General features: G+C 36.0%; 1 protein-coding gene across 2 annotated transcripts; it reads left to right on the forward strand.

Annotated features, from left to right (window-relative positions):
- The first annotated feature begins 2,134 nt into the window (after positions 1–2,134).
- Positions 2,135–22,323, forward strand: LOC121373910 (NEDD4 family-interacting protein 1-like). Of its 2 annotated transcripts, none has more exons than XM_041500727.1 (7): positions 2,135–2,199; positions 8,736–8,832; positions 10,268–10,407; positions 14,426–14,495; positions 15,688–15,812; positions 16,049–16,115; positions 19,044–22,323. In XM_041500727.1, the coding sequence occupies exons 1-7, from the start codon at positions 2,173–2,175 to the stop codon at positions 19,139–19,141; spliced, it is 624 nt and encodes a 207-aa protein (XP_041356661.1). In that variant the 5' UTR covers positions 2,135–2,172; the 3' UTR covers positions 19,142–22,323. The 2 variants fall into 2 exon arrangements, with proteins under 2 accessions (XP_041356661.1, XP_041356660.1); XM_041500726.1 differs by lacking the exon at positions 2,135–2,199 and adding an exon at positions 2,374–2,532.
- Positions 22,324–22,534: the final 211 nt, after the last annotated feature.

Genomic DNA, 22,534 nt, shown 5'->3' on the forward strand with positions numbered 1-22,534 from the left:
AATCTTCTCGGTGGATCCATTCAACTGATTGCGTTGTGGTTTTTTATCGTTCCAACTGGTCCACAACTGGACAAAGGCGATGGAGTGTGCTTTCCTGTCTGTGGGAAAGTGCATATAAAAGATCTCTTGCTACATTAAAAAAAACGTAGCGAGTTTCCTCACATCCAATAGCCGATGATTAATTAATCAATGTTCTCTAGTGATGGTGTTAAACAAACAAACAAACAAACAAACTTATGAGGTCAAAACTATGGGTGCATTGTGTATGGATTAGCACGCAAATGCCAGATCCAACATATGATAATGGGACTTGGACTTTGTCTTGGTGCTTTTGGAACATCTCCTGCAGAGAGCTTGTACATTGATGTACACAAACTTAGTTTGGGTGCTAGGCTTTCTCTGTAGTATGCCACCAAGCTTAAATTATTACCGAAGCATCCAACACATAATGAGGTGTTTGATAACAAATATACCCTAACATATAGTCTTCGCGTTAAGCGGTTTTTATCCGTTTCAACATTGATGTAACAGATGCTTTAGACACTCCTTCATATTTTCTTTTACCACATTGGTTTAATAAACCATATAAAATTGTGTTTGATCTTTCGCCTCTATAAATTCAAGACAGGTACCCTGATTACATGAATGTTTATACGGACGGATCAAGGGATGGGAATTATGTGGTTTCTACTAGTTTTTCCATTAAGCAAAATAATTTCGTTATTTGGCCCAATTTGGCATCCATAGTTACTGCCGAAATGTGGGTAATAATTAAAACCTTGGAAGAAATAAAAGATTCTGTTGCATTTAAAACAAATTCACAGATTCACTTTCGTTTCTTCAAGTTTTACATAATATGTCATAGGAATTGTGATACGAAAGTGCGTCCTTTTATCTATTGGCAATAATGACATTATTTTTTGCCCCCTGTTGGCACCAGGGGCAATGAAAAGGCAGATTCAGCTGCCAAGTCAGCTTCAGATTTTTCCAAGTTCAAGGCCGGTGTTCCCTACAACAATTTTTATTATGACATACCAATATATATTTTGGACTTGACAAGATGATTGGAACGGTGCATTTACGAAGACGCTCCATTTTGTTAAACCATTCCTGAGAGAGTGGAATTTCTCATATAGATGGTGCAGGAAGGATAAAGTGGTCGTCTGTCGTGTTCGCATCGGTCATCGACTACATAAAGTATACAAAACGACATGCCTTTGATAACGGTGAATACACGCACAGAATGAATTTATAAGTAATTCCATAAGTGTAGGGAATTTATAAGTGATTCCATAATTGTAGGGAATTTATAAGTAATCCCATAAAATTATATGTCTGACGTCAGATCTATATTCTGCCAAGGAGAAATACTCGAGATCTATTCAAACCTTTAGACGAGTTTATATATAAAACTATTGCCTCTGACATAACAGGCCCGTAGGAACGATATATGGAGAGGGAACAAGCGCTAGTGGATGAAGTGTGTGTGTGTGTGGGGGGGGGGGGTTGGAGGGGGGGAGTTTTATCTTTATTTATAACGTAGGCCATAAAAACGTATTATTATTGTTATTATTATTAATTTTTTTTGTTTTGGTCCTCGAGCCCCCATCAGGCGCGGATTCAGGATATTTTAATAGAGGGGACCCAAAACCCGTTGTAGTTTTTGAAAATAGAATTTAAAGATCCTTGACAGGTGGACGGGATAACTTTGCATTTTTGTGTATTCTGTAATATACATGTATATTGTATAAAATAGGGGGGTCGGGCCCCTAGGACCCCGCCTGAATCTGCGCCTGCCCACACACCCAGCACTCCCACCCCCACCTCCGTTTCCTACGGGCCTACATAATGATAATAATATAAAGAAAATATTGTGTAAGCGCAAACAGAAGCCTGAGAAGGGGAAAATGCATTTCCAATGCTGGTCAGTATGATTCTAGCGTACAAAAATAATCAAATCAGTGCAAGACAAAATGGTTTTAAATTTCATTGCTATTAGGTCGCCAAGAAATTGTCAGCTTGATTTAAACAAATATGCATAACTTAAACAAATAAACAAATATAATCCGTTTTGTATTGAAAATAGCTACGTTAAATATAAGCTTTTAATATTTACGGAGAAAGTCGAAGATTGCCGAGCATTATTAATGTCTATCGCCATATTAGAACGAAATGGATAGAGGTATTCGGTATGAAGTTGTAAGTAAAATTTGCGTTTTGTGGTGCTGTATTCTATCTTGTTCGATAGCAGTTAAGACATAATGTATTAGAGAACGTCACCAGCCCAGCAATCTTCTATTTAAGTGTGAATATTACGAAATCAGACGAACGTCACGAAGGCTAAAATGTTTTAGACAATCGCAAGGGAGAATACTCTACATGAACGTTAGCAATGACTTGACAGCTACATGCAGATGTATATAATAATATATATAACAAATTAATAATATGCTAAGCGTTGACAACACGGTTTTTCTATATTAAGACCTTTCTATGCATGTAGTAATAGCTGAGTGGCTGAAAATTATGGCTGTAAGTTTAATTTTAAAAATGTTGCACACCAGTAAACATAGCCCAAGTACTCTGATAGCCCGAGTACTCTGACTGTAAGAGAGCTAGACGGACATTTGGACATAAACACGCTCTCATTACAGTCAGAGACCAGCCTATGTCTTTTTTTGGCAATTCCTGACTACCAAACGGTAGGCAACGAGTCCCGCTCTAATAAATGATTGATGTAAAGGTATTTGACGTCAAACATAGGATTGTTGTGGTATTAGAGCGGGACTCGTTGCCTACCGTTTGGTAGTCAGGAATTGCCAAAAAAAGACATAGGCTGGTCTCTGACTGTAATGAGAGCGTGTTTATGTCCAAATGTCCGTCTAGCTCTCTTACAGTCAGAGTACTCGGGCTAGTACTCTGATAGTTCATCAAGATAAACGTCTCCGGCACGATATTTATTATTGTGATGTTTATTGCTGTGCCGTAACGTTTATCCATTGGATCGAATTTTCCATTTGCAATCACGATTTAATAAAATCAGGCATATGTGCTTTATTTAAGAGCCTCAACACGTACAACAACATATTTTAATAAATTTTAGACAAAAATATTAAGTACAATACCTTTGGTAACCTTTCCAGGATTAGATGTTTGAAGATGACACATTTAAACATTTGAAAACTATTTTTATCCTGGCACATCGAAAATGCGGAATGAAAATTTTGCGGAACGAGAATTATTCGTATCAAGCATTTTACGTAAAAAGAAATATTGCGGAACTGAATGGAATTGATTATTAAATTTATTTATTTTGTTATTTTTGTTTCTACATATGTGCTTTGTGTGGGTTGCATTATAAGCATTGTTAATAATATTATCACATTAAAGTTTTGGGGTGTATTATTATTTTTTATTATTATTAAAAAAATAATGATTGTTAGTACAGGTCATTACTTATTTTAAGGCCTTCATTTATTTACTTTTTCCAAAATTATTATTTCCTTTAGTAATTGTTTTTAAATATTATTATTACAGGCCATTGCTTACATGTGTTTCAAAGGTTTTTTTCTTCTTTTTTTCTCTTCTTTTTTGTTTTAATTTCATTTCTTTTTTTTAGCTATAATTACTGGTCATTAGTTATTTTAGGAGTTTTATTCAGTTAAATTTAATTGTTATTATTAATTTATTATCAATTAATTGATTTTTAAACAATATTATTCATTAATTAAGTTTATTTTATTTATTATTATAAAACGTGATATTCCATTAAATATCGTGGAATAAACTCGTGAACCCGAGACGAATAATAATAAAAATAATCCGATTCCACCAACAGTTTTTCAATCACATTTTAAATATGCTCACAATGGCCGGCGGGAATATTCGAGATTTTGTTCGTAACTGAAAATTGGATTAATGCAGGATTACTATTTGGACAAACTGTCTATTTATGCGTAAAACGTGACTCGGGAAGTTTTCTTTATACAGTAAGTGTTTATATTTATTGGTACATCTCATATTTCGCCACGAAATAATTAATTCCATGGTTGTATCGATTCCGCCTGAAATCTGGGCGGAAACTGCACGCTTGTTTTTGCTGTTCAAGTTGTAAACATCGGGTCCAATAAATGTCAAAATGTTAAAAAACGGACCGTAGATGTTTACCTTGGTGAACTAGTACTCTGACTGTAAGAGAGCTAGACGGACATTTGGACATAAACACGCTCTCATTACAGTCAGAGACCAGCCTATGTCTTTTTTTGGCAATTCCTGACTACCAAACGGTAGGCAACGAGTCCCGCTCTAATACCACAACAATCCTATGTTTGACGCCAAATACCTTTACATCAATCATTTTCGAGTTAAGAGTTACAAAAAAATCCACATATTAATCACTAATACACATACTACAGAAAGAAACCCGACAGCACCCACATTCAGCTACGCTTCGTGACACTCCGTCGCAACAATTAAAAAGCTCGGCGATCTATTTCGAGACTGGGCGATTCCGCCTTGTGCAGCAGTTACAGGGGTCGTCTCATAAGAGGAGGCAGTACGTAGCACATACTTTTGCCGTATCCTGTCGATAACACCCCAAATGTATCCTTCAAATTCAAAATGGAATCAATAATGTGTAATTGTTTTAGTTTAATGACGTAATGAAATCCAAATTCATCCAAAACGGCATTAGCCAACTCTTCCATGTTGTAACTTCGCTTGATATGAGACGGCCCCTGTAACTGCTGCACAAGGCGGAATCGCCCAGTGCGCGATCACGTGGTCTACCTCTCGAAATAGATCGCCGAGCTTTGCAATTGTTGCGACGGAGTGTCACGAAGCGTAGCTAAATGTGGGTGCTGTCGGGTTTCTTTCTGTAGTAAGTGTATTGGTGATTAATATGTGGATTTTTTTGTATCAATTAACTCGAAAATGATTGATGTAAAGGTATTTGACGTCAAACATAGGATTGTTGTGGTATTAGAGCGGGACTCGTTGCCTACCGTTTGGTAGTCAGGAATTGCCAAAAAAAGACATAGGTTGGTCTCTGACTGTAATGAGAGCGTGTTTATGTCCAAATGTCCGTCTAGCTCTCTTACAGTCAGAGTACTCGGGCTACAGTAAACATAGCCGAGTACTCTGACTGTAAGAGAGCTAGACGGACATTTGGACATAAATATGCTCTCATTACAGTCAAGAGACCAACCTATGTATATTTTTGGCAATTCCTGACTACCAAACGGTAGGCAAAGATTCCTGCTCTAATACAACAACAAATACCTTTACATCGATCATTTTCGAGTTAACTGATACAAAAAAATCCACATATTAATCACTAATACACATACTACAGAAAGAAACTCGACAGCACCCACATTCAGCTACGCTTTGTGACACTCCGTCACAACAATTACAACGCTCAGCGATCTATTTCGAGATGTAGATCACGTGATCGCCACTGGGCGATTCCGCCTTGTGCAGCAGTTACAGGGGCCGTCTCATACCAAGCGACGTTACAACATGGAAGAGTTGGCTAATGCCGTTTTGGATGAATTTGGATTTAATTACGTCATTAAACCAAAACAGTTACACACTATTGATTCCATTTTGAATTTGATGGATACATTTGGGGTGTTATCGACAGGATACAGCAAAAGTATGTGCTATGTACTGCCTCCTCTTATGAGACGGCCCCTGTAACTGCTGCACAAGGCGGAATCGCCCAGTCTCGAAATAGATTGCCGAGCTTTGTAATTGTTGCGACGGAGTGTCACGAAGCATAGCTGAATGTGGGTGCTGTCGGGTTTCTTTCTGTAGTATGTGTATTAGTGATTAATATGTGGATTTTTTTTGTATCAGTTAACTCGAAAATGATTGATGTAAAGGTATTTGACGTCAAACATAGGATTGTTGTGGTATTAGAGCGGGAATCTTTGCCTACCGTTTGGTAGTCAGGAATTGCCAAAAATATACATAGCTTGGTCTCTGACTGTAATGAGAGCGTATTTATGTCCAAATGTCCGTCTAGCTTTCTTACAGTCAGAGTACTCGGGCTACAGTAAACAGGGCTGAGGGCAGGTAGTCGCCCAGTGGTACAGTGCTTGCTTAATGCACAGTTGGTGTGGGATCGATCCCAGTTGGTGGGCCCATTGGGCTATTTCTCGTTCCAGCCAGTGCACCATGACTGGTATGTCAAAAGCCATGGTATGTACTACCCTGTCTGTGCTAATCGGAAAGAGTAGCCCATGAAGTTTCGACAGCAGGTTTCCTCTCAAAATCTGTGTGGTCCTTAACCATATGTCTGATGCCATATAACCGTAAATAAAATGTGTTGAGTGCGTCGTTAAATAAAACATTTCTTTTTTTTTGTTGATTAAAATTAGGCAAAAAATTGAAAAAGTCGTGTTTACTTACGGGCATTTGTGGCCAGTTGTCCAGTATTTATGTCCCATTATCCCCAATAAGAGTGGCTTTCTGTATTTGGTGATTTTTGTTGTTGGTAAAACGATCAAATTTATTATAAAAATATCTGTCACAAATTGACACAATCAGCTATCGATCCATGAAAATGGCCGTGATGTGCCACCATTTTTAAGTGAAAATACTTGCCGAAAACCATTTTTTCATCTAAAAATTCCAAAGTATTTTCCAGTGAATTTTTTTTTTTTTTTAAAGACACAGGAAGCTGAATTGTCTTCAGTTTCCTGTTAATAGGTTTCCGATGAGTGTTGTGTGCAAAACGGAGGAAAATATGAATTGGGGAATGCACTGTATACAGTGTACAATATGTCAACTGGCATGACGTCAGGCGAGATATCTCACCTGCAGTAGTCAGAAGGTTAAGGAGAGGGCCTCGTAAGTTGGATAACTTGTGCCCAATCCTTTTGTGTGTGTGTGTATGTGTGTGTGTGTGTGTGTGTGTATATAGATACACACACACAGTCAGACCTCACTTAAACGACCATGTTCGTCCCTGGGTCACTTTGTCATTATATCGAAATTGCCGGTGTATCGAATTGTCATGAGTTATCTCCATTGCCAAAATAACGTAACAAAAAATACTAATTAATATTTACTGATGACTGAATAATATTTAAATAATTAAAGCATTGCAATTGTTATTAAAAGCAACAAATACACGTACATACATTAAATATGTTTTAAAAAAAACCATCATTAAATATATTAAACAAGGTGCATTCACCGTCAGTCTAATCAAGACATCTACGATTGGTACCTGTTTCATTTACAAAATATCATGAAAATAGAAGATTTTATTGTTCCAAGTTAATCTTTTAATTGGTTAACTAAAGGCTTATTTGCAAAAGCAATACATGTCTACAGATTTCGCAGACATCAGTAGTTCGGACAGCATGTTGGCTCACTGCGAAATCAAGGATTCTAAGTGGCTGTGTGTGTACTGCCAACGAGCTACAGTATCTGTGAATATGTAATGTTGTAAACAGGTGTTTTCAGATGTCGGATGCATGTTTGTTCCTAATTGTTCCTAGGTCAGACTCGGGATGGGCGTGTTTGAAACCCTAGTGGTATATATGGGCACGTTAAACTAGTTATCATCATCATCTAGCCTAGTGGCTGTGGATTGACACTACTGTAGGTCTGACTTCAGTGACTGACGATATATACTTAGGCAGACTTTAAAATCACAGACGTCTGAAACACAAGCCATATTGACCACTATTTATTTATTATTTTAAATCATGCATGAGATACCGATGTCTGGGCAGGCTGGTCCACTTGACGGATAAAAATTTGATCCAATAATAGAAATGGACAGGTGCTTCAGACCGACAAGAATGACAAACGTGGGACCGGCAAACACACGTTTTTAAAAAATAATTTCGGTCTCAGAGATCGAGAATCGGTCCCAGACTGGGAGCAAAGGGCTTTTCCCCACCCATGATATATATATATATATATATATATATATATATATATATATATATATATATATAGATAGTCAAACCTGTCCTAGTGGCCACCTGTATTCAGCAGTTACCTGCCTTCAGCGGCCACCTTTTTTCCTCCCAAACGATTTATAACATAAATGCACCTGTAATAAGCGGTCACCTGTCTAATGCGGCCAGCAGCCACCTAAATCGGATCCCAAATCGCTAAATACCTGTATTATGCGGCCGCAGTAAATGTTTACTGTTATATAAAAGTGATATTTAACAACAGCGATAAGGTGCAGAAAATAACAAATCTTCACACCTTCAGGAATACTAGTACCCACTCAGTCCCGACATCTCTACTGTGTATCAATTAAGAAAGTATGACTATGGAATGCATCTAATTACCATGACATTTGTAGATTCACTTACAATGACAATACACCGCATGAAGTAGAAATTAAATAATTACATGGGAAAAGAAAACAAACTTGTTAAGAACAGTTAATTTAATACATTCCAGTTGCAGTTTTTCCTGAAGGAGGCGACATGTCAAAAGTTTATATATATAGTAAACTGAAGCACACATCCGTTAATTAGCAGTACAGACGCTAAAACAAGAAACAACAAATGTTTTAAAGACTATATGTCACAACCTGTATTCAGTGGCCACCTGTCTTAAGCAGCCACTTTTATCTACTCCCCTGTGTGACCGCTTAAGACAGGTTTGACTGTGTGTGTGTGTGTATATATATATATATATATATATATAAAATTTAATTTAATAAAAAAAAAAAAAAATTCCAACATGTTTGATTACAGCTTCAAGGAGAAGAAGAGCAGCAGCCAGCAGAACCGGTTGCCATGGCAGTGGTAATGCCTCCACCTGCTTACAATGAGGAACAGATGCAACAGACAGGTCTCTTTTAGCTTATAATTTCATTCTCTTGTATCTAGCATATATAGAGATTATTAAATGAGCGCGTGAGTCATACTCATTTTACGAAACGAGTGTCAGGATTTTTGTAAAATCAGTATGACTCACATGCAAGTGTAATAATTTCTTTATTATCCATATTATTATTGTTGTTTTCATTATGAATAACAAGACTGAACTCAAAATGTTTCAGCCACAACTAGAAGGAGACGACGAAATGATGTCATATTTCAACTGCTCAGTCTGAGCTAGGACTGGAGAAGCAACATCATGTTGTGATGTCGCTTCACAAAATTACATCATTACACTCGTTATTACACATGTGCTTCGTATGATTATTATTAACTCGGTTATGTTGAACCACGTGGATAATAAATAGAGATTATTATACAGGCTTGAGTGTTGTACTGAGTTTATGAAACAAGTTTCGTAAAATCATTGCAATTCACATGCGAGTGTAATAATTTCTTTATTATCCACATTATCCAAAATATTTTCGTGAATACCAAGCTTGGACCATGTCAGAGTGTTTCAAACATAACTAAAACAAAACGACGTCATTTTCTGAAATTATGTTATTTTGATAAGCTCCAGCCAGTGCTCCACAACTGGTGTAACAAAGACTGTGGTATGTACTATCCTGTCTGTGGGATAGTGCATATAAAAGATCCTTTGCTGCTAATCGAAAAGAGTAGCCCATGAAGTGGCGACAGCGGGTTTCCTCTCTCAATATCTGTGTGGTCTGTAACCATATGTCTGATGCCATATAACCGTAAATCAAATGTGTTGAGTGCGTCATTAAATAAAACATTTCCTTCATTTTGATAAGCATTTACACTAAGGAAGCTGCATTAAGTTATGACATCGCTTCACAAAATTACATCATTTGTTGTGCACGTGAAATCATTATGACACACGTGGATCATACTGGTTATATATTTCCTAGAATATCTTGAACTATGTGGATAATAAAGTATGTTATTCTTCTACATACCACTTACACATACATTCTAGCTAGTTCTTGGATGTCCATTTGAGTACAGAATTTAAAGAGCTGTTGTAGAAGAGGAAAGAATGTTTGTTTAATCACACCCTAAAACATTTTAAACTATGATTATTTTGTGTTTGATCATGGAACTGGCCAATCAGTCTGACAACCCACTGAGCTGCCTCTATGATGGTTAAAATATTACATTATAAAATAAATCAACTATATTGCAGAAAATGTTTTTGATATGAAAATCCATTTTAAGACTGAGCAAAATTCCTTTGTACTTGATGTCCAGCCTCATTAATAGCTGGCACATTAATGTTAATGACACAGTTTTGTTTTTTACACATGTATATCACCTTTTGTAATTATGATGTATTTTCCATTCGATGTCACTGGCAGCATCTATTTTCTTTCACATTTTAGAATATACAAACTATGGAGACACCAAACTGCCATCTTACACTGATGCGACCAACCTGCCATCGTATGAGGAGGCGGAGAGGACGAAGTTGGAGATGGAGCGGTTGAGGGAGGAAGAAGCTGAAGTAGAGCAACAAACCACGGTATGTCTCTTGTTGACCTAACCATGGTATGTCACTTATTGACCTAGCCACAGTATGTCACTTGTTGACCTAACTAGGGTATGTCTCTTGTTGACCTAACCACGGTATGTCACTTGTTGATCTAACCACGGTATGTCTCTTATTGATATCACCATGGTATGTCACTTGTTGACCTAACCACAGTATGTCTCTTGTTGATATCACCATGGTATGTCACTTGTTGATATCACCATGGTATGTCACTTGTTGATATCACCATGGTATGTCTCTTATTGATATCACCATGGTATGTCACTTGTTGACCTAACCACAGTATGTCTCTTGTTGATATCACCATGGTATGTCACTTGTTGATATCACCATGGTATGTCACTTGTTGATATCACCATGGTATGTCACTTGTTGATCTAACCACAGTATGTCTCTTGTTGATATCACCATGGTATGTTACTTGTTGATCTAACCACGGTATGTCTCTTGTTGACCTAACCACGATATGTCTCTTGTTGATATCACCATGGTATGTCACTTGTTGATATCACCATGGTATGTTACTTGTTGATCTAACCACAGTATGTCTCTTCTTGATATCACCATGGTATGTCACTTGTTGATATCACCATGGTATGTTACTTGTTGATCTAACCACGGTATGTCTCTTGTTGACCTAACCACGGTATGTCTCTTGTTGATATCACCATGGTATGTCACTTGTTGATATCACCATGGTATGTTACTTGTTGATCTAACCATGGTATGTCACTTTTTGACCTAACCATGGTATGTTACTTGTTGATCTCACCACGGTATGTCTCTTGTTGACCTAATCATGGTATGTCACTTGTTGACCTAACCCCGGTATGTCTCTTGTTGACCTAACCATGGTATGTCTCTTGCTGACCAAACCACAGTATGTCTCTTGTTGATCAAACCACGATATGTCTCTTGTTGACCTAACCACGGTATGGCACTTGTTGACCTACCCATGGTATGTCTTGTTTACCTAACCATGGTATGGCACTTGTTGACCTAACCACGGTATGTCTCTTGTTGATATCACCATGGTATGTTACTTGTTGATCTAACCACGGTATGTCTCTTGTTGATCTAACCACGGTATGTCTCTTGCTGATCTAACCACTGTATGTCTCTTGTTGACCTAACCACGGTATGTTACTTGTTGACCTAACCACGGTATGTCACTTGTTGACCTAACCACGGTATGTCACTTGTTGATCTCACCACGGTATGTTACTTGTTGACCTAACCACGGTATGGCACTTGTTGACCTAACCACGGTATGTCTCTTGTTGATATCACCATGGTATGTTACTTGTTGATCTAACCACGGTATGTCTCTTGTTGATCTAACCACGGTATGTCTTTTGTTGATCTAACCACTGTATGTCTCTTGTTGACCTAACCACGGTATGTTACTTGTTGACCTAACCACGGTATGTCACTTGTTGATCTCACCACGGTATGTTACTTGTTGATCTCACCACGGTATGTTACTTGTTGACCTAACCACGGTATGTTACTTGTTGACCTAACCACAGTATGTCACTTCTTGATCTCGCCACGGTATGTCTCTTGTTGACCTAATCACGGTATTGCACTTGTTGACCTAACCCCGGTATGTCTCTTGTTGACCTAACCACGGAATATCTCTTTTTGACCTAACCACGGTATGGCACTTGTTGACCTACCCATGGTATGTCTTGTTTACCTAACCACGGTATGGCACTTGTTGACCTAACCACGGTATGGCACTTGTTGACCTAACCACAGTATGTCTCTTGTTGATATCACCATGGTATGTCACTTGTTGATATCACCATGGTATGTTACTTGTTGATCTAACCATGGTATGTCACTTTTTGACCTAACCATGGTATGTTACTTGTTGACCTAACCACGGTATGTCACTTGTTGACCTAACCATGGTATGTCACTTGTTGATCTCACCACGGTATGTCTCTTGTTGACCTAATCATGGTATGTCACTTGTTGACCTAACCCCGGTATGTCTCTTGTTGACCTAACCATGGTATGTCTCTTGTTGACCAAACCACAGTATGTCTCTTGTTGATCAAACCACGGTATGTCTCTTGTTGACCTAACCACGGTATGGCACTTGTTGACCTACCCATGGTATGTCTTGTTTACCTAACCACGGTATGGCACTTGTTGACCTAACCACGGTATGTCTCTTGTTGATATCACCATGGTATGTTACTTGTTGATCTAACCACGGTATGTCTCTTGTTGATCTAACTACTGTGTGTCTCTTGTTGACCTAACCATGGTATGTTACTTGTTGACCTAACCACGGTATGTCACTTGTTGATCTCACCACGGTATGTTACTTGTTGACCTAACCACGGTATGACACTTGTTGACCTAACCATGGTATGTCTCTTGTTGATATCACCATGGTATGTTACTTGTTGATCTAACCACGGTATGTCTCTTGTTGATCTAACCACGGTATGTCTTTTGTTGATCTAACCACTGTATGTCCTCTTGTTGTTGATCTAACCACTGTATGTCTCTTGTTGACCTAACCACGGTATGTTACTTGTTGACCTAACCACGGTATGTCACTTGTTGATCTCACCACGGTATGTTACTTGTTGATCTCACCACGGTATGTTACTTGTTGACCTAACCACGTTATGTTACTTGTTGACCTAACCACGGTATGTCTTTTGTTGATCTATGTATGTCTGACAGACTCAAAGTAGGTGCCGTTTTTTTCACTTTTGACTTATATTTTATGTACATATCACTGTATGTCAGAGGTCATGGTAATTATATTTTACTTTTAACTAAAGTCGATCAGGACACCACTGTCTGAAGTCACGGTAATATTTTACTTTTAACTAACATTGATCAACATACCACTGTCTAAAGTCACAGTAATATTTTATTTTTAACTAACATTGATCAGTACATCACTGTCTAAAGTCACAGTAATATTTTATTTTTAACTAACACTGATCAGACACCACTGGCTAAAGTCACTGTAATATTTTACTTTTAACTAACATTGATCAACATACCACTGTCTAAAGTCACAGTAATATTTTATTTTTAACTAACATTGATCAGTACATCACTGTCTAAAGTCACAGTAATATTTTATTTTTAACTAACATTGATCAGTACATCACTATCTAAAGTCACAGTAATATTTTACTTTTAACTAACATCGATCAACATACCACTGTCTAAAGTTACAGTAATATTTTACTTTTAACTAACATTGATCAGACACCACTGGCTAAAGTCACTGTAATATCAAAACATTTAGTTTTACTTTCCAGGCACCTGAAAGATATCCTTTGTCTAAAGTCTCACTACACATGTCATTTACCATTGAAATCCATGTTAAATTGTCCAACTTCAAATGAAGATTGCCAATAGAACGGGTTTTCATTGGCACTAGCAACATACATTGCGAACATACATTATATAACTTATATGCATTTATTTTCACTCCAGAATAGAGAACATTTTCGTCTCAGATTTTTGCTATATGACAGCATCTGGCTGTAGTTCCGGTCTGAACAGGTGGTTCATTATCCTATTCACTCAGACTCTCTCTTGCTCTATACACCCATATCCAAAAGGTATATGCACAATATTGCAAAATAACATGGGCAAAATACAGCCAGAACATACATATTGTTTTAATTCTCCATTTCCTAGGAGTGAATATGTGAACCATAACATGTGTCACAATTAGGAACTGTAGTGGACCGTGATGAATGAACTCTCACCCGGAAGTGAACTGTGTAGTGAGACCTACGATTGTATGCTTATTGCATTTTGTTTTTTCAGGCACCTGGAAGACGTTCGCTGAAGGTTATATAAATATTGCAGTTTATTTTGCCAGGCACTTGGAAGATTTCCCCTTGTCCAAAATTAAATGAATATTGCAGTTTATATTCACAGTCACTTGGAAGATTTTCTGTGTCTAAGATTAAATGAATATTGTATTTTATTTTGCCAGTCACCAGCCACAGAACACTTGACTGAAATGTCAATCGGCACAGACGGCATGTTTATTTGCACATTTGTCAGTAAGTTCACTCTTCATAGTACATGCTTTCACTATTCACTGTTTTGTAGTTTGGAAAAACCAGCTGTTGAAGCAGTTTGTTTGCTGCAAATTCTTGACTTGAGTCAACTGTTCCTTCTTTCTGACCTTGTTTTTTTGGTGTGTTTTTTATCAGTACAGTATTAAAGAATAATTATTAAAATGATAGTAAATTGCCTATCAAGTATCCCACTACATACAGGAAACCATTTTTTGTAAAGGATGGATTCCAGTTAGAGGAGAAAAAACACTTGGTAACTGAACATCCATAAGGTGGTTTTCATTTGTTATATATTCAGTAGGCAGCATAATTTTCCATTGTATTTTAGTGGTTAAATAATAACACTTAAAATTATTCAGTGGTAATTTAGTACAGTAGTAACAAAGTAAATACCAAATAATTATTAAGATCCCCGTCAGTGGGCCCATTGGGCTATTTCTCGTTCCAGCCAGTGTGCCATGACTGGTATATAAAAGGATGTGGTATGTACTACCCTGTCTGTGAGATGGTACATATAAAGATCCCTTGCTGCTAATCAAAAAGAGTAGCCCATGAAGTGGCGACAGCGGGTTTCCTCACTCAATATATGTGTGGTCCTTAACCATATGTCTGACACCATATAACTGTAAATAAAATGTGTCGAGTCCTTGCTTCCTTCTTGCTGATTTTCCCCGTAAATTTAAAGAGCTTATAAAAAATAAATGGCTCAAATTTCTATGTTGTCAATCTTGAATACTTCTCATTAACAATGTACATTTTTATAAAGTAAATCACTTTATTACCCAAATGGTTAAAAATATCTTGGTTCACATCAAAATGTTGTGTCCCACTACAATGTAAAGTAAGACATAACACTTCGACATCATATGATTGGTGCAGTACAACCATGCTGGAATGTTAATCAAATGAGTTAAGTGATATAAATTAAAATTGATTATGGGTAATAAATAAGATATTAAACTTGCTACCATTTCCTGTCCTGTTTATGTCCCTCGTAAAATAATTTTCATTGTCTCTCGCTAAAGCTCGCGACATAAACATGATACGAAATGGAATCTTTGTTTAGTATCCTATAATTATGACGTATTTTATTATTTTCTCCTCTTTTGTGTGAATGTACATGTTTCTGTGTTAAATATCTGTTTGTGTGACATGTGAGAGTTGCTCTGTTTAGTTGCATTCCTCTTCAACTGGATTGGATTCTTGCTGTCTCTGTGTATCTCGAACACGGTCGCCGGACGATGTGGTGCGCTGGCCGGGCTAGGTCTGTCCATCGTCAAGTGGGTGGCCATCGTCAAGGTCAGTACAATCCATTTTTAAAGACACTACTAGCAAATGTTTATTCTCTCTTTATTACACTAGAGAACATACATTAGTAATATCAGGGATGGGTGGGAAGGGGCAAGGGGGCGGTTTGAGATCTTTACTGAACTGTCTTGGCAATGAATAAACATGATTGTACATAATGGTAAATAAAATGATTTATTACTTTGCAGCAACGTGGTTTATGCCAATGTTTTCTTTGTGTATTGCAGCACAACAACTGGGCCAAGGACTTCGCATCTGGAGATTCCTGGGTCTGGTGGATTCTAGTCATTTGTGGTAACCATTTTGTTATTCTCATTTTATTACTATATGTTCACAGTTGTTGTTTGTTGTATTTAAATTATTAATTTGAACATTTCACATATTTATGGTAACTCATATGTATTTCCTGATATATATTTTTTCATATGTAGAAAGTTATTGGGAGGTATAATCCAGTTTGAGCTCCTACAAATGCCAGGACAAAGAGAAAAACACTGAATGTATGGACAAAAACAACAAAATGTATTTAATACGTAATTTTACAGGCCACATTGCTTTAAAAAGTTGTTTTTCATGTAACCTATTTTTTGTTTATGCAATAAATTTCAGACATGTTACTCATTAAATGGTTATGCAGATGATTACCTGAAATTTTCAATTATTAGAAGCCTTTTTTTAAGTCAAAAATCTGTTAACAATGGCAGCAACCGTAGGACGATCTCTTTCAGGGCATGATATAATACTATGAACTTTGTTTTGTCATTGGCATAGGAAAACAACATGTCTATAAAAAAAAACTTCAATTTGACATGCAGGGCTTTAGATTGCACCAAAGTCGACACAATAAACATTGTGCCCAAAATACATGCCCAAAATAATCACACCCAAATTAAGTACAAAACCACTGAAATGTTAAATTTAATTACATTAAAATAACTTTAAAAGCATTTCAGAGTATTGTTAAATCTCCAGCAGCTGTTAATGACTACTATACTAAAACGACCTTCCTGTGCTCAGAAAAGACGAACGTCCCTGTTGTGCCCAGATGAGTGAAATCCAAAGCGATATACTGCTACCTAAACTGAGCCTCAGTGTTATTTGCCAATTACTAAATCATCTGATACAAATAGCAGTTGAATTATGCAAATATGTTCACAAATCATAACTGATAATCTTTATTTATACATATTTCAGGGCACAATATTTCACGCGAACCACCATTCTGTTCGCGTGTCGGTTACGCAAAATTAAATTTACACGAACCGCAAATCGGTTACGTCGTGATCTTTAGACGTTCAGAAATTAAAACTTGCAGACTTCACGATTACAGGAAGTTTATTCATGCAGACATACTACTAGTATTCTGACAAATGTTTTAGACTGATTTTCAGATACTTGATGCGCGGCAAACCAGTAGACAACGGTATATTGCAACGGTTGTGACTTACGACCAAAGGCTCAGTATAGAGTCGAGCCAAAAGTTTTAAAGAAATGTGCATGGACCGCTAAGGCGCCTACATTATCTGCTGCTGTTCTATTGCGTTTGGTGGCACTAATATGCTTCCGTACTAACGGAATATATGTAGACATACTATTGGATTGCCTATGATTTTACACAGGTTGAAAATTGTTTTAACGTAAACAAAAATGCAAAAATGTCACAAAAGCTGAAAAATACTAACATCGCATAATGAGCTTTAAATAACAAACATCTGGGACGTCACTGTAGTATAGAAGTACCATCGATAAAGTGAAAGTTGCATCGCCACTGCAAAATATCAAATTGTGGTCTTTCTTTTTATGTTATTATAAGATTTATTTTTATTAATCTAATCATGTACCAATGAGTAGCCTGTTTTATAGTTCAGAGGAACTGGACATTTGTTGTTTGGGTTTTTGGTGGAGGGTTTTTAATCTGCTGTATACTAAATTTTACATATCAGTGACAAATGGTAGCCTTTATTTGTTATTTATAAAAGAAAATTATTAGTCTAATCATTCACCAGGGAATGGGCATTTTTCCTACAAATGTTTCTATTTTGTTTTAGTACTGGGCTGATATTTAGTCCTTTTACAATAGTGTTAACTTCCGCAAGCTGCACAGACATTCTTGAATACGGTGGCCCGATGCCCAAGGACAGTGGTTTTTAGATTCGGGCAGCTAAAAATTACTTTTTGCGATCTCGATAGCAAGTGGTGAATAATAATAATAATAATAGTAATAATAAATCTACAACGCTACGATCATACGAAAACAAAAGAAACATCTACAAGTCACTTCTTTCGATTTGCAAGCATTAAAGAAACTGTTTTATAAAACGTTTTCTTTAGTATTTTGTTTTAACTTTATTTGACCTAAAAATTGTATATATAAAATATAATTTCAACGTAACTTTGAGGTAACCGATCAGATAATCCACAGGTTACTCAAATATATTTCACGTAACCGAACAATTGGTTACCTGGGTAAAAACCACGTGAACCGACTTCCGGTTACCTCAGATTTCGAAATATTGTGCCCTGTATTTCTGCCCTTTTCCTTCATTTTTATTTTGTTTATACAATTCACATGTGCAGACTTATTAATTTTACTTAACTTTGGAAATCGAAATAATTTTAAGATGTTTTTTGGAAGGGACATTCTCATCTATGATAAATGAATTAGCCAAAAGTTTGATTTTGTAATAACGTTATTGTTATTCATGTGTGTTGTATTGTCATTCACTATGATACTATACTGATGGAAATAAATAAAGGAATAAATAAACAGTAGCAACCAAAACCCTTGCCCACAGTGTCGGAAGTTAACTGTGTTACTGTCGGTCGATTTTACAATACTGATAATCAGTCCCACAGCACATCTCTGTATTTTATACAGACTTCACTACTCTAGTGATGAATTACATTTTGTCTCATATACCTTATGTTCCAGCCAGTGCACCACAACTGGTACATCAAAGGCCATGGTATGGGATGGTAAATATAAAAGATCCCTTACTGCCAATTGAAAAAAGTAGCCCATGAAGTGGCGACAGCAGGTTTCCTCCTTCAATATCTGTGTGATGCCATATAACCGTAAATAAAATGTGTTGAGTGCATCGTTAAATAAAACATTTCCTTCCTTCCTTAAACCATATGTTCCCTTCTTTCTTTCAATCAGTATACTTTGTTTCTAACTTGCCTGTAAGATGTTATTTATAAATTATTTTCATTTCTGCACAGGCTTTATGCTCTTCATCCGAGGTTCAGTCCAGTATGTACGAGTGAAGTACGAGTGGAACCGTTTCAAGGTTCAACTGCGACAGTATCACCTCATATAGAGAGAACCCCTATTCCACTACAGCGATTATGTTTTCAAGGTTCGGCTGCGACAGTATCACCCCATATAGAGAGAACCCCTATTCCACTACAGCGATTATGTAAATACACCAGTAGATGATGGTTTATGCTCATTTTGCTTGTCATGGCTGCACTTGTGTAAAATGTAGTGATTTTCAAATGTAGATATCTTATGTTAAATTTGTAATTAATGGAAGGAGATTTTTTGTCTTGATTAATCATAATGTGTAATTTTAGCAAGTTTGTTTTTGGGGCACAAGTGCATATTTTATATGAACAAATTATGTGGTATTGAATACAGGTTTATAGTATAAATTTTTCTCTTTAAAATATTGTGGGATGCCAATCCTAAGGTGATTTATGCGGGAATATGTTTTCTAACATAAATTATACTTGATAACATTTTTATATCCTTACTATCTTTGCTCTTACTATACATCACACTTTTTTTTGTAGATGAGTTTTTGACCAATTTGATTTGTAATAGTTGAACTAATTTTGGTTTTGTGTTTTTGCCATGTAGTTTTATCTATGGTGTTAATTTTCATGGATTATATTCTGGCGACAAAAACTTAATAATTGAATTAATCTTTGCAAACTTTAGACTGAGTGTCTGGGCCTACATTACATTTTTAGAGTTCACTCTCGGGCTCAGAGCTAATTTGTGTAGTGGTGGTATTTTCAGGTATGAAGAAAAAGAATATGCCATTTTTGAAATTTCAGAGGAGACACTTTTTATTATCTTAATATAAATTTCCATCTACAGTGCTGTGGGAAAAAAAGCATGTAATGTGGGTGTGGGTAATTTTTGGCCTGCTTTTATCAGATAAATGTTCAAGCAGGCCTGTCGTGGGCACATCCTCTGACATCAAATGTGCATTGTTAAGCAATGCAAGAGGTTTAAGGTGGGTCATTTGTTTCCATGTTTGGCCTCTAGTTGTTGGGAAGTTAATAACTAGCATGGATGGTGAATCAAGGAGGCTTGGCAGGGTTTTGACGGTCACTATTGGTAGGACACATTCAGGCTTGCATATTCACACTTCTCAACTATCATAATTTGTACCCTGTCTTCTTTTTCTGGGTTTAAAAAAAAAAAAATATATATGTAGTTCTGTATTTGGAAAGTGTCCATCTTAAGAAATATGAAATTACTAAATATAGTATGGAAAATATCCATGTACACTTGTGCTTTGTAAATTGGTATTTTGATGCTTTTATTGATTTAAGAAATCAATTTTAAAATTTGTTTAATTCAGTTTTACTATCGTGCATTATTGTACATTAATAAATATTGTGTATTTTTGATCAGATGATTGTATTGTTGCTAGTGTCTGTTTGGTGAATAATTACAATACTCTTGTTGTGTTCATTTTAATTGTTAGTAAATGTGTTGTTGGCTTGAACGGAGGGTGGATGCTGAATTAATCAGTTACATGTGCCGAAATTAAAGATGTAAACAAATACATTGGAACGAAAATGGCATCATTTATTTTATTAATTTATTCCTATGGTGTGGTAGGATATGTAGTATAGTAAGGTTTTCAAATTTCTAATAGATAGGGGGAAAAGACGATTTTTAAAAAACATTGTTTTCAATAATAGATCATGCTTTTTAAAAAAAACATTCTTTTACTTAAACATGGATAAGTCATTATTACCCTTATTTTCTCTCTCTCTTTTAAATTAGTAATGAGATTCCATATATATTTGTATGGTGGCTGGTCTGTACTTCATGTAATAAGACTGGTACACAACTAAAATACACACATGTTTAAAGGTATATATTTTTTAGCACGCCTAAGGTCACAATGTAGTAGCTTAACAGAGGTTAATAATGTTAGGTTGTCCTTGGCTGAAACATTTACAAGTTTGTGCACTGCAGATGGTGTCTTGTGTTTTCTTGTGGAATTGTAACTGAAGTGAGTTAAATCCGGTGTTTGCGCAGTGAATTAAGATATGTTTGTAAGTACAGAGGTTGAAGTTAAATTTTGTGTCACTATGAACTGTAGAGGTCGGTTGATATTTATGAGGTCCAGTTTGATATGTCCGGTTTAACATATTGAAGGTAACAATTTCTAGGGAATGCTTTTCAGTCGCACATTAATTCTCCTGATAACCAACATGAACATTAAGAAACTCGCTGGTCTGGTTTGTGCACTTGACATTAAACTAGTAGTAACAATATCAGCAGGTGCTCATTACAACCTGCATAATGAACATTGCCCTTAATAAGAACTCATAATACCTCTGTTTGGCTATAACATTAATTAGTCTCTTCAGTTATTTAAGTGATGCTGTTTATTTATTGCATAGGAGTACCATTAACATGTTTTACTCGCTGTGCAGTATTGTTAGCATTTACAGTTACATGTCATTTATAACCATTTTATAACTGTTCTTTAGCAGTCCTGTTGTCAGTATGCACTAGATCATTTGTAACTCTTGGTTTCTGTATTCATTGACTCTGCTCAGAGAATACAAGTCTGTCATCTTGATATTTCTAAATTATACAAAATGAGAGGTAGCTCTTTTTATTACTGGCAGATAATGGCAAATTTAACTAACTTTATAAAGCAATGTCTAGTATATAAAATACATTTTAAATGTTTAATAATTAGTACTGTCATTTTGATTTAGTATTCTGAACCAATATTTGGTATGCTCATGCAATATACTCTAAGGTATCTGCTAGTAATTTTGAGCAGTTTAGTGAAATATTACAAATTAATTGTTTTTTCTTTTAACCAGAGTAATTATTGTGATGACAGTTTAGAATGAACTTGTTTTTAATAAATTTATTCTAAAATAATATCTTTTAAAAAAATCATTTTCAATTGAATAAAATGAAGGAAAAAAATTGGTGCTTTTAAATGTTTTATTTTTTATTAAATAAAAAACTTATTAAAATCAAATGAAAATGTGATTAGCCATAAAAGTAAAAAAACAAACCATAGGGTACATGTAGGGGGTATTTCAGAAATTACTATTTTAGAAATATTTTCTGTCACATTGTTTCTTCCATTTGTTTATATATGTACCGTATATTGTTTTTTGAAGGAAAATGATAAATGTTAAAAATAAATAAATAAATAATGGAATGATGTAGCATTTTATTTATTCCTTTATTTGGTATTGTTATTTGAATAAAAGGTTGTTGAAATTTGTTGTCTTGTCTGTATGTTCCTTGAGGGTGGGGTGTAGCTCAATGGTAGAGCACTTGCCTGGAGAGCAGTGGGTCTCAGAATTGATTGCTCTGATGGACTCGGTTGTTGCCTATCCTAACTAGTGCTCCACATCAAAGGGTGTGATATACTGACGTGGGGAAGTGTATATGATATTTTTATTGCTGCATTTTATCTTTTCTTTCTATCCTA

The sequence above is a fragment of the Gigantopelta aegis genome, chromosome 6 (genome assembly GCF_016097555.1).
Source record: "Gigantopelta aegis isolate Gae_Host chromosome 6, Gae_host_genome, whole genome shotgun sequence".
Classification (NCBI taxonomy): domain Eukaryota; kingdom Metazoa; phylum Mollusca; class Gastropoda; order Neomphalida; family Peltospiridae; genus Gigantopelta; species Gigantopelta aegis.

Excerpts from the sequence above, each read along its gene's own strand:
- LOC121373910 (XM_041500726.1), top strand. The coding sequence starts at position 2,494 with ATGCATGTAGTAATAGCTGAGTGGCTGAAAATTATGGCT. Across the intron at positions 10,408-14,425 it reads AAGTAGAGCAACAAACCACG|TCACCAGCCACAGAACACTT; the intron begins GTATGTCTCTTG and ends TTATTTTGCCAG. Across the intron at positions 16,116-19,043 it reads GTGGATTCTAGTCATTTGTG|GCTTTATGCTCTTCATCCGA; the intron begins GTAACCATTTTG and ends ATTTCTGCACAG.